General features: G+C 35.6%; 1 protein-coding gene and 1 long non-coding RNA gene across 14 annotated transcripts in view; one reads left to right on the top strand and one right to left on the bottom strand.

Moving 5' to 3' along the window:
- Positions 1 to 12,147, top strand: part of LOC137488687 (uncharacterized) — a 149,975-nt gene that overhangs the window by 122,955 nt on the left and 14,873 nt on the right. For all 9 annotated transcript variants that reach the window (XR_012396041.1, XR_012396039.1, XR_012396040.1 and 6 more), the window contains 2 exons: positions 3,593 to 3,703; positions 9,474 to 9,966. This is a non-coding gene — a long non-coding RNA (uncharacterized lncRNA). The remainder of the gene's footprint in view (positions 1 to 3,592; positions 3,704 to 9,473; positions 9,967 to 12,147) is intronic.
- Positions 1 to 12,147, bottom strand: part of rfx6 (regulatory factor X, 6) — a 49,676-nt gene that overhangs the window by 14,673 nt on the left and 22,856 nt on the right. For 3 of the 5 annotated variants that reach the window (XM_073932572.1, XM_073932574.1, XM_068215457.2), the window contains exons 18-20: positions 9,462 to 9,947; positions 6,331 to 6,540; positions 2,973 to 4,157 (exon numbers count right to left, since the gene is read on the bottom strand). In XM_073932572.1, the coding sequence (XP_073788673.1) occupies positions 3,979 to 4,157; positions 6,331 to 6,540; positions 9,462 to 9,947 (875 nt within the window). In that variant the 3' untranslated portion in view covers positions 2,973 to 3,978. Of the gene's footprint in view, positions 1 to 2,972; positions 4,158 to 5,721; positions 5,728 to 6,180; positions 6,541 to 9,461; positions 9,948 to 12,147 lie in introns of those variants that run through there. The other 2 variants (NM_001423778.1, XM_073932573.1) reach the window with 2 other exon arrangements.

Below are 12,147 nucleotides of genomic sequence, written 5' to 3' on the forward strand. Positions count from 1 at the left end.
ATAGATTTTATTAATATTTTGAAATTGGCTTTTAATTATATTTTTCTGTTTTCGTTTAAGCACTTATTTTATTGATGTTGCTAATTTTAAATATATTTTATTTGTATTAATCTTTGTTTCATTTATATTAAAATATATTTCATATACCTGTAAGTTGTTTATTTTAGGTGTGTACAGTTAGAAGATTTTTCATTTCATTAAAAAAGAATGTCCAAGTAAATGAAATGGTTTATGGTATTAGGTTTAGTTATCTCTAATAACCCTGCTCCTTTGAACCCGTTCCATCTGATTTGAACATCTGCCATCAAAGTTTGCTCTATTTATGTCCTTCAGCTGCCTTCATTTGCTTGTCTCCTTTTTAATGACTGCATTAGAAATGCCCTTTATGAATCAATGCATTTTCCAAGAAAGGACTCATCTGAAGGCTGAACATCTTTAATGCGAATCTGTTAGTAGAAACGTTAATAAACAATGTCAGATGTTCACAGCTTAGATGTTTTTAGCTTGTTGTTTATTAAATAATGAAAATGATAAATTATACAGTATATATATTTTATTAGTATATACAACAATTTTAAAATAAGAGCAACAATCATATTATATTACAGTATATAATATTATAAAAACCTTACATAAGAGATAATCGAGCCAAAATAATCATTACTTTAAAAATAATAATTCAGATCAAAATAAAAGAAGCCAATTAGCCTGCCTGCAATGCATTTTAATAAGTCTGATCACAAGTGGAAAAATATAGCTGTAAATGGGGTCTAAAATGCTTTGATCCACTTCCAGAGGTGGTCCAAAACACATTCATTCGAATTGTTTTTATAATGTAAATGCATTTCAACTAGGCATGCATGGGCCGGTATAAGATCTGATAACCTTGGATAAAAACATCATGGTGTCACAGTAACATGGTATTGTGATTTACATCTTTCCCCCCCTATTGAACACAATACATTTTATTTTAGGAAACATTTCAAATGTTTTGGAGTGGTTTCTGCTGTGGATGGTCCTTTACTGCTGGAGATACTGTTGCACTAAAAAAAACTAATAAAATAGTCACAAAAAACACGTCAAAAAAATCCTTTAAAACCTTGACTTTTCCAAACCGCTGTAAACCTTGAAACCGGTCATCATCCCATGCCTAATTTAAACAGCCTCAAAACATGCTCATTATGGCACCTGTTTTGAGATTGTGCATCAAAATAATATGATCATAATTCACTTGCATTGGGGTATTTGGCCTAACGGTTAAGGAGTTGGACTTGTGATCGAATTGGGTCAAAAGCAGAGGACCAATTTCGAGTATGGAAAACCATACTTGACAATCAAATCAAATGTACAGTTAATATCCACATCTTTTCATTCGCTTCCATTAGCCGGCAGCTAGCTCTCTGCAACAGGGCTGTGGCCTGGAAGTACCTACAGAAGATGGGAGACCACAAGAGAAAGCTGGGTTGTTGCCGGAAGTGATCTTAGTGAGACCAGCGGGGGGTGCACAACCTGTGGTCTGTTTGGGTCCTAATGCCTCATTATATTGATGGGGGCTCTATACTGTTCAGTGAGCGCCTTCTTTTGGCTGAGATGTTAAACTGAGGTCCTGACTCTCTGTGGTCGTTAAAAATTCCTGGATGTCCATTGAAAAAATTGTAAGGCTTTAAGACCAAAATTCAAGCCAAATTTGCCTACTGGCCTCTGTCCATTATGACCTCCTAACCATCCCCATATCATAATTGGCTTCATCAATCTCATGTCTCCTTTTCAGCAATCAGCTGGTGTGCGGTCTGGCCCAATATAGCTGCTATGAAGGTGGGTGCTACACACTGGTGGTGAATTAGGAGATTCTCCCCAATTTGTAAAGCGCTTTGAGTGTACAGAAATGTGCTATATAAATGTGAGGAATTATTATTATTATTATTATTAAATCTAATAAGCCACATATCATGGGTTCAGTCATTTAACAGCACTTAAGTTGCTTGTTAAAAAAATGTGTATGAAAAGTTATAACATTTTATGTAGAGTGTGACTAAATAAGAGGGAAGGGTCTTGACAAAATCCAGACACAAGAGATGTAATGCATTTTAAAGGGGTCACACTCACAAACTATCTTTTTTGTTTATTTTGTACTGTTCTATTGTTCACTTACAATATTATTAAAATTTGTACATTAAAACCATTATAATTTGGAAGCAGTAGTCTATTTTATGTGCTGTTTTAATCCATCTCATTGAAACGTGCTGTTTTTCAATAGGTGTAGCTGATTTTAGGCAAGGCAAGGCAAGTTTATTTATATAGCACATTTCATACACAATGGCAATTCAAAGTGCTTTACATAAACAAGAATAAAAGAAACAAGTAAAATAAAAATAAAAACAAAAAATAAAAATGCGTAAAAACAAAAGAAAACATAAAAACAGGTAAAATGTGATATAAAAGAATGAAGAAGAAGAGAAAAACATGATAGTGCAATCTGTCGGACGCAGCACAGTGCTCATTCAGTAAAGGCACAGCTAAACAGATGTGTTTTCAGTCTTGATTTGAATGTGCCTAATGTTGGAGCACATCTGATCATTTCTGGAAGCTGATTCCAGCAGCGGGGGGCATAGTGGCTGAAGGCAGATTCACCCTGCTTTGACTGAACTCTTGGAACTTCTAGTTTATATGATCCTAAAGATCTGAGTGATCTGTTAGGTTTGTATTCAGTGAGCATATCTGTGATGTATTTAGGTCCTAGGCCATTTAGTGATTTATAGACCAGTAATAATACTTTAAAATCTATTCTGAATGTAACTGGCAGCCAGTGTAAAGACCTGAGGACAGGTGTGATGTGCTCTGATTTTCTGGTTCTGGTTAGAATTCTGGCTGCAGCGTTCTGGATGAGCTGCAACTGTCTGACTGTCTTTTTAGGAAGACCAGTGAGGAGTCCATTACAGTAATCCACCCTGCTGCTGATAAAAGCATGAACAAGTTTCTCTAAATCTTCACTTAGAAGTAAATGCTAAAGTTTAATTGAACATTTTCATAAGTTTGAAAAAATCAATTTGTGTCCACCAACGTAAACTACTGCATGTACTGTAAGTTTGACAGTCTACATCCCAGATTTGAGCTAAAAAAAGGCTATGCTGCGTGACAGGACCCAGCAGTGTTCAGTGCGCAGGTTTCTATTTCCCTTCAGCTCTAGTCACTGCGCGGTCTAAAGCAGGTTTTGTACTGGATGTGGAATATGCTGCACTATGAAACCCGTTCATTTCAATGGCTTGTGCAAAGGTGGTTTGTTGGTGCACCGACCACAGCACAAGATTGCCAGAATGGACCATTATATGCTGCCATTGAAGTTCGAAATAACTCTATTTCCCGCTCGTCTACACATACACTTATACAGGAATGAACCGCACATGCTCACCGGAAAACCACAGTATGCTCAAATAATTCATTTCTATGTAGTATACTTGTTCTTTCTGCTTGTAATAGCGCTACTGTGCTATGTCAAAAGTGTACTTGGAGCTTCATGGGATTAAAATTGAACCACTAAAGCCACACTGAATGTTTTGACAATGTTTTTGCTTCCTTTTCTGGACTTTGGAAGAGGACTGTTGCTGTCTATGGAGGATGAGAGAGCTCCAGGATTTCATCTAAAATATCTTCATTTGTGTTCTGAAGATGAACGAAGGTTTTAGAGGATTGAAAGGACATATGGGTGAGTAGTTAATAACAGAATTATCATTTTTTGGGTGAACTAATTTTTTAAAGGGTATTTTTATTGTATATTTACCTCATATATCTCAAGAGATCAAGGAAAATCTGAGTTCATAATAGCATTAATGCTTACAATTGTGATGCATCTCAGCTTACCACTTGTGATCAAACCACAAACCACTAAAAATGCTTGTTAACACCAGGTGTAAACAGGGCCTAAAGCATGCCTGACCTTCAGTGAGTAGAGCAGATGTTGAATTACAGATAAGGTGTTGGTCAGGGTGGTCCACTGGTTGACCCCATGAACACAGTGTTGATGGGGGGAAGCGACGACATCATTTCTCTGATCTCTGTGGCTCCCTGGAGAGGCAGCAGTGTGTTTTGGGAGTGATAAGGGGCAGGGGCTCCATACATGCAGGGCGCTGAGACCGAGCAGGAGTGAGCAATGCTGGATCCTGAAAAGGAGGAAGAAACCGAGTTAGACTGTAATGGCAGGTATTTTAGAATAAAAGTATTAGCCCTCCTGTATGTTTTTTCCCCAATTTCTGTTTAAAGGAGAGATTTTTTAACACATTTCTAATCATAATAGATTTAATAACTCATTTCTAATAACTCATTTCTTTTATCTTTGAAACGATGACAGTAAATAATGTTACAAGATATTTTTTAAGATACTAGTATTCAGCTTAAGTGCAATTTAAAGGCTTAACTAGGTTAACTAGGCAAGTAATTACGCAAGTTATTGTATAATGATGGTTTGTTCTTTAGACAAACAAGAAAGAAAGAAAATATAGCTTAAGGGGGCTACTAATTTTGACCCTAAAATGGTTTTAAAATAATTAAAACTGCTTTCATTCTAGTCGAAATAAAATGAATAAGACTTTCTCCAGAAGAAAAAATATTATCGGAAATACTGTGAACATTTCCTTGCTCCATTAAATATCACATATATCACATTTCAGAAATATTTAAAAAAGAATACATATTTCACATGAGGGCATATAATTTTGACTTATACAAATACAATGGTATATGGTAGACCGGGCCTATAGTTGTCATATTCTGTTATAACTACTGTAGTTTCTTGGCTAAAAAAAGCTATTGATCTTTGCCACTATTGCTTTAAATATGATAAAAGATATAGTTCATTTTACACACAATGAAAAGGGCAAGTTGTTACACTGGGAAACATTCAAATCTGTGTATTATAGAAGCTAAAATCTGATCATGGTTTTCCCAAAAATATTAATGAACTCATTTACATTAATAATTGGACATTTTTGAGTAAACCAGCATAATTAGAATGATGAATTCTAAATGAATGAACATAAACACAAAGGTTCTTTATTGACCTATTTGATTCCATAAAGAACTTTGAACCCACAAACGTCTCTTTGAAAAAATGTTCTTTAGATTTTTTTTAGAAATATTTTTCACAGTAAGCCTTTTTGGATCTGTTCAATAAAATTATCTAAATATTTTGTGGCCACTGAAAATGAAGTGATAAATGCCTTTTTTTAATTTCACAAATATGCCTGACAATATGCTTAAATATGCCTGACAAGATGTTTTGGGTATATAAATTATTGTGACACTGAATGACATTTTATGGTGTGCCTTTTATAAATCATGGTAAATATGAGTTGTTAGTGTTGTTGCAAAAAAATAGTTTTTCTTCCAGTTATTGTCTTGTTTCTAGTCCAAATATCTAAAAACTCTTAAATCAAGAAGCATTTTCTAGACAAGTAAAATAAATGTTGTTTTAGGAATATATACCTGGAGGGTAAATAAACTTGTTGTCAGTTTAAAGATTATTTTACTTACACCAAAGGCAGAAAATGTATCTTGTTTTAAGAAAAAGCTCACTTAATTTTGACTTATTATTTCTGAAAACAAAACAATATTTTTATTTGTCTAGTAAATGCTTTTGATTGAATATTTTTTAAATATTTGGACAAGAAACAAGACAAAAACTTCAAGAAAAGCAGTATTTTGTTTCAACAAAATGCGTCAACATGCCTTGACCTGATTACAATAAACACCTTATAATGATTGTTTCATTAACTGAATATTTATGAATATTTATCAGGGGTCGCCACAGTGCAATGAACCGCCAACTATTTCAGCATTTGTTTTAACACCCATACACTCTCATATTCACACACACACACATACACTATGGCCAATTTTGTTTACGCAATTCACCCATATCGCGTCTCTGGACTGTGGGGGAAGCCGGAGCACCCGGAGGACACCCACACCAACATGGGGAGAACATGCAAACTCCACACAGAAATGCCAACTGACCCAGCCAGGACTTGAACCAGTGACCTTCTTGCTGTGAGGCGACAGTGCTAACCACTGAGCTACCGTGCCCCCTACCTTATAATAATAATAATAAAAATAATAATACGTTTTTATTTGTATTACCCCCTTTCCTACATCACATGCAACTCAGCGTGCTTCACAAGCATAAACAAATATTAAAAACAACATTAATGTCAGGGAAATTATAGAAACAGATAAACAAATTCAGAAAAAAGTTTAAATTGGAACCAATTCTCGTTATCCCATAATTGACTGTGTAACTACCTGCAGGCTCCCCTAGAAGGATTGTTTTGCCCTGACCTGCTGTGTGTGTGCCCATTGCGGACAGTTCGGTGTAGTAAGGTCTTGTCTTCCTGCTGGTGTCGTCCAGGATGTTTAGAGGGTCGTGTGCTTCAGCGTAGGCCGAAACTGAGCGAATGCTGCTCACGCTGCTGATAACCGACACATGCTGATCGATAAATGTGCCCATCCTCGGAGCATCCACATAACCACTGCTGCTGCCGTAATATCCTGGACAGAAGAAAGATGAATGTTAAAGTTTCAATAGGAGCATCTGCAAACTAGTTTGAACCTTCTGTGCAGCATATTGATTTAATTAAAAGAGATAATAAATTTGGTACTTTTTCTTTGCATAGAAACATTACACTGTATTACACCAGCATTACACTGGTTGCCTGTGCACCAAAGGATAAATTTTAAGATTCTTTTATTAGTTTATAAAGCACTACACAACATGACACCTTCCTACATTTTCGACTGTTTAACAAAATATAATCCAAACCGTTTGCTACGCTCTTCTAGTGCTGGACTTTAAGAATTTTATCCTGTAAACCTGATGCGATCTGGCGGCACTTCTTTTAGCCATTATGCTCCAAAAATTTGGAACTGTCTCCCCCTTGAAGTGAAAGAATCCCCAAGTATTCATGTTTTTAAAAAGCGTGTTAAGACACATCTTTTTAAAATTGCGTATGATTAAACAAGTTTGTTAGGTGTACGCATTTTATCTATTTTGTTGTAGGTTTATGTATGTAATGTATGGTGTGTGCCTGCATATGTAAGGACTATTGTGTGTGTAATCATGTGGATATATACTTATATTTTGTGTACATGAATGCTTTTATTTCAGTATATGTGATAGGTTTTGTGGTCTATTTTAATGCTTTTGTTGTTGTTTGTGAGGCACTTTGAGTTGCATGTATGTTGGAAAAGTGCTACACAAATAAAGTTTATTATTATTATTATTATTATTAAAGACCAGTACATCTATTCTAACTGTTTTGCTAAAGTCTGAATGTGTTTGCGAAAATTCTGCTTAAGTTCAAACTGAGTTGTCCGGAAAGATAATTTGCCAGCAAGCATTTTTGTGTGTGTTTAAAGGAACACTAAATTTTTTTAAATAAATTAGGCTCATTTTGCAAGTCCCCTGGGTAAAAAGTTGAGTTTTATCATTTTTTTGGAATTCATTTAGCCGATCTTAGCTTAGCATAGATTTTTTAATCGGATTAGACCATTAGCATTTTACTGTAAAAATAATTTTGCCGTCAGAGTCTTTAATCAAATATCATGACTTTCTCTCTCCCTTGAAACAACTTTTCTTCACTTTAAATCACAATTTATGCTGTCGGGACTCTGGAGAGGATATCAGTGGTTGTCTTGTTCTGCTCTGAATTTGACCATTTGTTAATCTTTCTTTTTGTTAGCAACGTCTAAAATTATGCACCAACCTCCTTTCAGGACGGTTTCAATCGGATGTACATCACAGTAGAGGAAAATCTTAACTTCCAACTTTAATGCAAATATATAATCAGCCAATCACAGGACAGCAGCGGTGTATTTATGCTTGTAGAGATGATCTGCTTAAGTTCAAACTGAGTTGTCAGGAAAGATGACTTGCCAGTAAGCATTTTTGTGTGTGTGTTTAAAGGAACACTCTTCATTTATTTTTACAAATTAGGCTCGCTTTGCCCCCTGGTTAAAAAGTAGAGGTTTTTTTTAATTAGTTCAGATGATCTTCAGTCAAAAGCTAAGCCCTTTTAACTTAGCTTACCATAGATCATTGAATCGGATTAGACCATTAGCATTTCGCTGTAAAAATAATTTTGCCCTCATAGTCTTTAATCAAATATCATTACTTTTCTTCACTTTTAATCACATGTAATGCCTTTCGGGAGAGGATATCAGTGGTTGTCTCTTTTCTGCTCTGAATTTGACCATTTGTTAATCTTTTTTTTTTAGCAACGTCTACCTTTCAACAAATCAATCAGTTTCCAAAGGACAAACTTATGCACCGCCCTTCTTTTTTCCTAATTTCAGGACGGTTTTAATCGGGTGTACGTCACAGTAGAGAAAAAGGACAATTTTATCTTCCACTTCATGACAGCTTTAATGTAAATATCTAATCAGCCAACTAGAGATAATCTGCTAAAGTTCAAACTGAGTTGTCAGGAAAGATGATTTGGAAGCAAGCATTTTTTGTGTGTTTAAAGCAACACTCTACATTCTGTTAGAGCCGTTAGGCTCATTTTGCAATCTTCCTCAGTTTTGTTAGCAACACCCATCTTCCAACAATCCAATTGGACAAAGGACAAAATGCACCGCCCTCCCTTTTTTTCTAATTTCTGGATGGTTTCAATCGGATGTACATCGCAGCAAAAGAAAGACAATCTTGATTTCCTACTTTAATGTAAATATCTTATCAGCAAATCCCAGGACAGCAGTAGTGTATTTAGGCTTGTTGAGGAGATCTACTTAAGTTCAAACTGAGTTGTCAGGAAAGATGATTTGACAGCAAGCATTTTTGTTTAAAGGTATACTTTTTTTTTTTTTACAAATCAGGCTCATTTTTGCAAGTCCCCTGGTTAAAAAGTTGAGTTTTATTTATTTGTTTATCCACTCAGCTGATCTCCAGTCAAAAGCAGTTTTAGCTTAGCTTACCATACACCATTGAATTGTATTAGACATAAATCGTATTTGTTGATTCCAATCGGATGTACATCACAGTAAAAAAGGACAATCTTAACTTCCGACTTATATATATATATAATTTTTATATATAGTTAATTTAATTTAAAATACTGTAGTTACTTTCCTAATTTGTTGTGATAACTGACAATGTTATTGGAAAAATGGCAACAATGTTATGAGGTTTTGAATAAACAGATGCATAGTGTAGGTACTTTGTGATTATGCTTGGTCTTTCTTTGGTGCTGTTAAAAACATCATCAAACCTGCAGCTCTTTTATGATATGCTAGTAAATCCCATTTTAAACCGAAAATCACAATTTTGATCAGATAAATCGCAATTAGATTTTTTTCTCTAAAGCATCACAGCCCTACTATTATGTTTAAAAATCCATTAAATACCATCTGCAGAATTTGCAGTTTACAATAAAAAAATATGCATTCAAAAAAATAATTTCAGATTTTCTCACCACTGTGTCCAGAGCTGCAAACCGGACCCGAACATCCATCAGCAGCTCCAGTCGTTCCTCCAAAGCCAAACCCTGAGGACTCCAGCATCTGAACGGCTTCAGTCTCCATCCCAGCATCACCTGCAGCTGTGTATCCACCCGACGAGCCCCTGGTTCCGTATGGAGATGCCGTGCAGCTGTTACTGAAGCAGTCTTTGCTCAGGTGATGTCCAGAGAAAGCGTAGCGTCCGCTTTCTGTGTGTGTCTGCGTTCTGAACATCGGCTGGTAGTACGAGGCGTTTGGGTAGGAGCCAGATGGAGGATTGTGGAGGCTCTGGTAGAGGGGCTCGGGGAAGGTCTGGCAGGGCAGCTGCCCCTGGATAGGGCAGCTGGTTTGTGGACGCATCGCCATCGGACCCTGGTTGATCACACTACTGCGGTTCATCATGGCAGGAGAGATCGGAGGGGTCATCAGAGGAGCACTGTTCTGGGAAAAATCCATCTGACCTGCAAATATATAGTTGAGGTCAGAATTTTTTATTTTTTCAAATATTTCCCAAATGATTTTAAACAGAGCAAGCAATATTTCACAGTATTTCCTATCATATTTTTTCTTCTGGAGAAAGTCTTGTTTGTTTTATTTGGGCTAGAATAAAAGCCGTTTTTAATTATTTTAAAACCATTTTAAGGTCAATGGTATAAGCCCCCTTAAGAACTTTTTTTTTTTTGTTTGTTTACAGAAAAAAACACTGTTATACAAGGACTTGCCTAATTACTCTAACTCGCCTAGTTAACCTAATTAACCTAGTTAAGCCTTTAAATGTGACTTTAAGCTGAATAATAGTATCTTAAAAAATATCCAGTCAAATATTATGTACTGTCGTCATGGCAAAGGTAAAATAAATGAGTTATTAAATTAGTTATTACAACTATTATGTTTAGAAATGTGTTGGAAAAAATTTTTATTTTCGTTGAACAGAAATTGGGGGAAAAAAATTAATGAGGGCTAATTATTCTCACTTTAATTGTACAGTATGTTATATAATAACTTAAAAATAGAGGATAGATTTAAATGATATACTACATTATTGATGTTGATGATGATAATAATGCTCATATTTGTGTAAATATTAAGTAGCCATTAAGAGTTTCTATCATGTCTCATTCTCAAAAAGGTTGCATATATATAATTGTATTAACGAATTAATTTTGTTTTTGCCATGATGACAGCACATTTTTACTAGTTATTTTACAAGATAGTAGTATTCAGCTAAACGTGTGATTTAATTTAATAAATTTACTTGATTTGGTTGGGGTCCGAATTTGGCATCAGCATCATTAAAGCGTGGATCCATCCTGCCTTGTATCAACAGTTCAGGCTGGTAGTGGTGGTGTAATAGTGTGGGGGATATTTTCTTTGCACACTTTGCACCCATTAGTACCAATTGTACATTGTGTCAACGTCACAGCCAACCTGTGTATTATTGCTGACCATATCCATCCCTTCATGTCCACAGTGTACCCATCTTCTGAAAACTACTTCCATCTCAGACTGGTTTCTTGAACATTACAATGAGTTCACTGTACTCAAATGGCCTCCACTGTAACCAGTTTTCAATCCAATAAAGCACATTGGGATGTGGTGGAGATTTGCATCATGGATGTGTAGCCGACAAATCTGCAGCAACTGCGTAATGCTGTCATGTCAATATGGACCAAAATCTCTGAGGAATATTTCCAGTACCTTGTTGAATCTCCGCCACAAAGGATTAAGGCAGTTCTGAAGGCAAAAGGGGGTCCAACCTGGTACTAGTAGGGAGTAGCTAATAAAGTGGCCAGGGAGTATTTTTGAATTTCCTTTTTATTCCAGTCAAAGTAAAAGAAACAAAACTTTCTCCAGAGGAAAAATTCTAAGTATAATATATTTGTCTTCTAATATAGACATTTTAAATATTTAATTTATTATAAAATCTGGTTCTTTTGTAACTTTTATAGAAATAAAAAAAATTCATAGAAATAATTCCAGCATTTTAAGCAGCAAATCAGCATATTAGAATGTTTTCAGAAAGATCATGCAGCACTGAAGACTTCAATAATGTGTCAACTTTAAATAAAGTACATATAAATAAAATACTCTATATTAGAAATAGAATAGAGAACAGTTATTTTGAATTGTAAAAATATTTTACAGTATTGTATTTCAATTAAATTAAATTAAATGAATGTAGCATTTGTGAGGACAAGAGATGTCTTTCAAAAACACTAAACATGTCAAGGCATTCATTCATTTTCCTTCGGCTTAATCCCTTATTTATCAGAGGTTGCCACAGCGGATTGAACTGCCAAATATTGGAGCATATGTTTTATGCAGTGGATGCCCTTCCATTAATGGCCAATTTAGTTCATCCAATTCACCAAAACCATGTCTTTGGACAGTGGGGTGAAACCGGAGCACCCGGAGGAAACCCACACCAACACGGGGAGAACAGGCAAACTCCACACAAAAATGCCAACTGACCCAGTCGGGACTCGAACCAGTGACCTTCTTGCCATGAGGCAACAGTGCTAACACCTAAGCCACCGTGCCACCACAATGTAATTATATTTCAAATAAAATTCAACTTTTCCCACAGATGAGTTGCTGATGGAAGGGCATCTGCTGCGTAAAAACTTACTGGATAAGTTGGCGGTTCATTCTGCTGTGGCA

This window comes from Danio rerio, chromosome 20 (genome assembly GCF_049306965.1).
Source record: "Danio rerio strain Tuebingen ecotype United States chromosome 20, GRCz12tu, whole genome shotgun sequence".
NCBI classification, from domain to species: domain Eukaryota; kingdom Metazoa; phylum Chordata; class Actinopteri; order Cypriniformes; family Danionidae; genus Danio; species Danio rerio.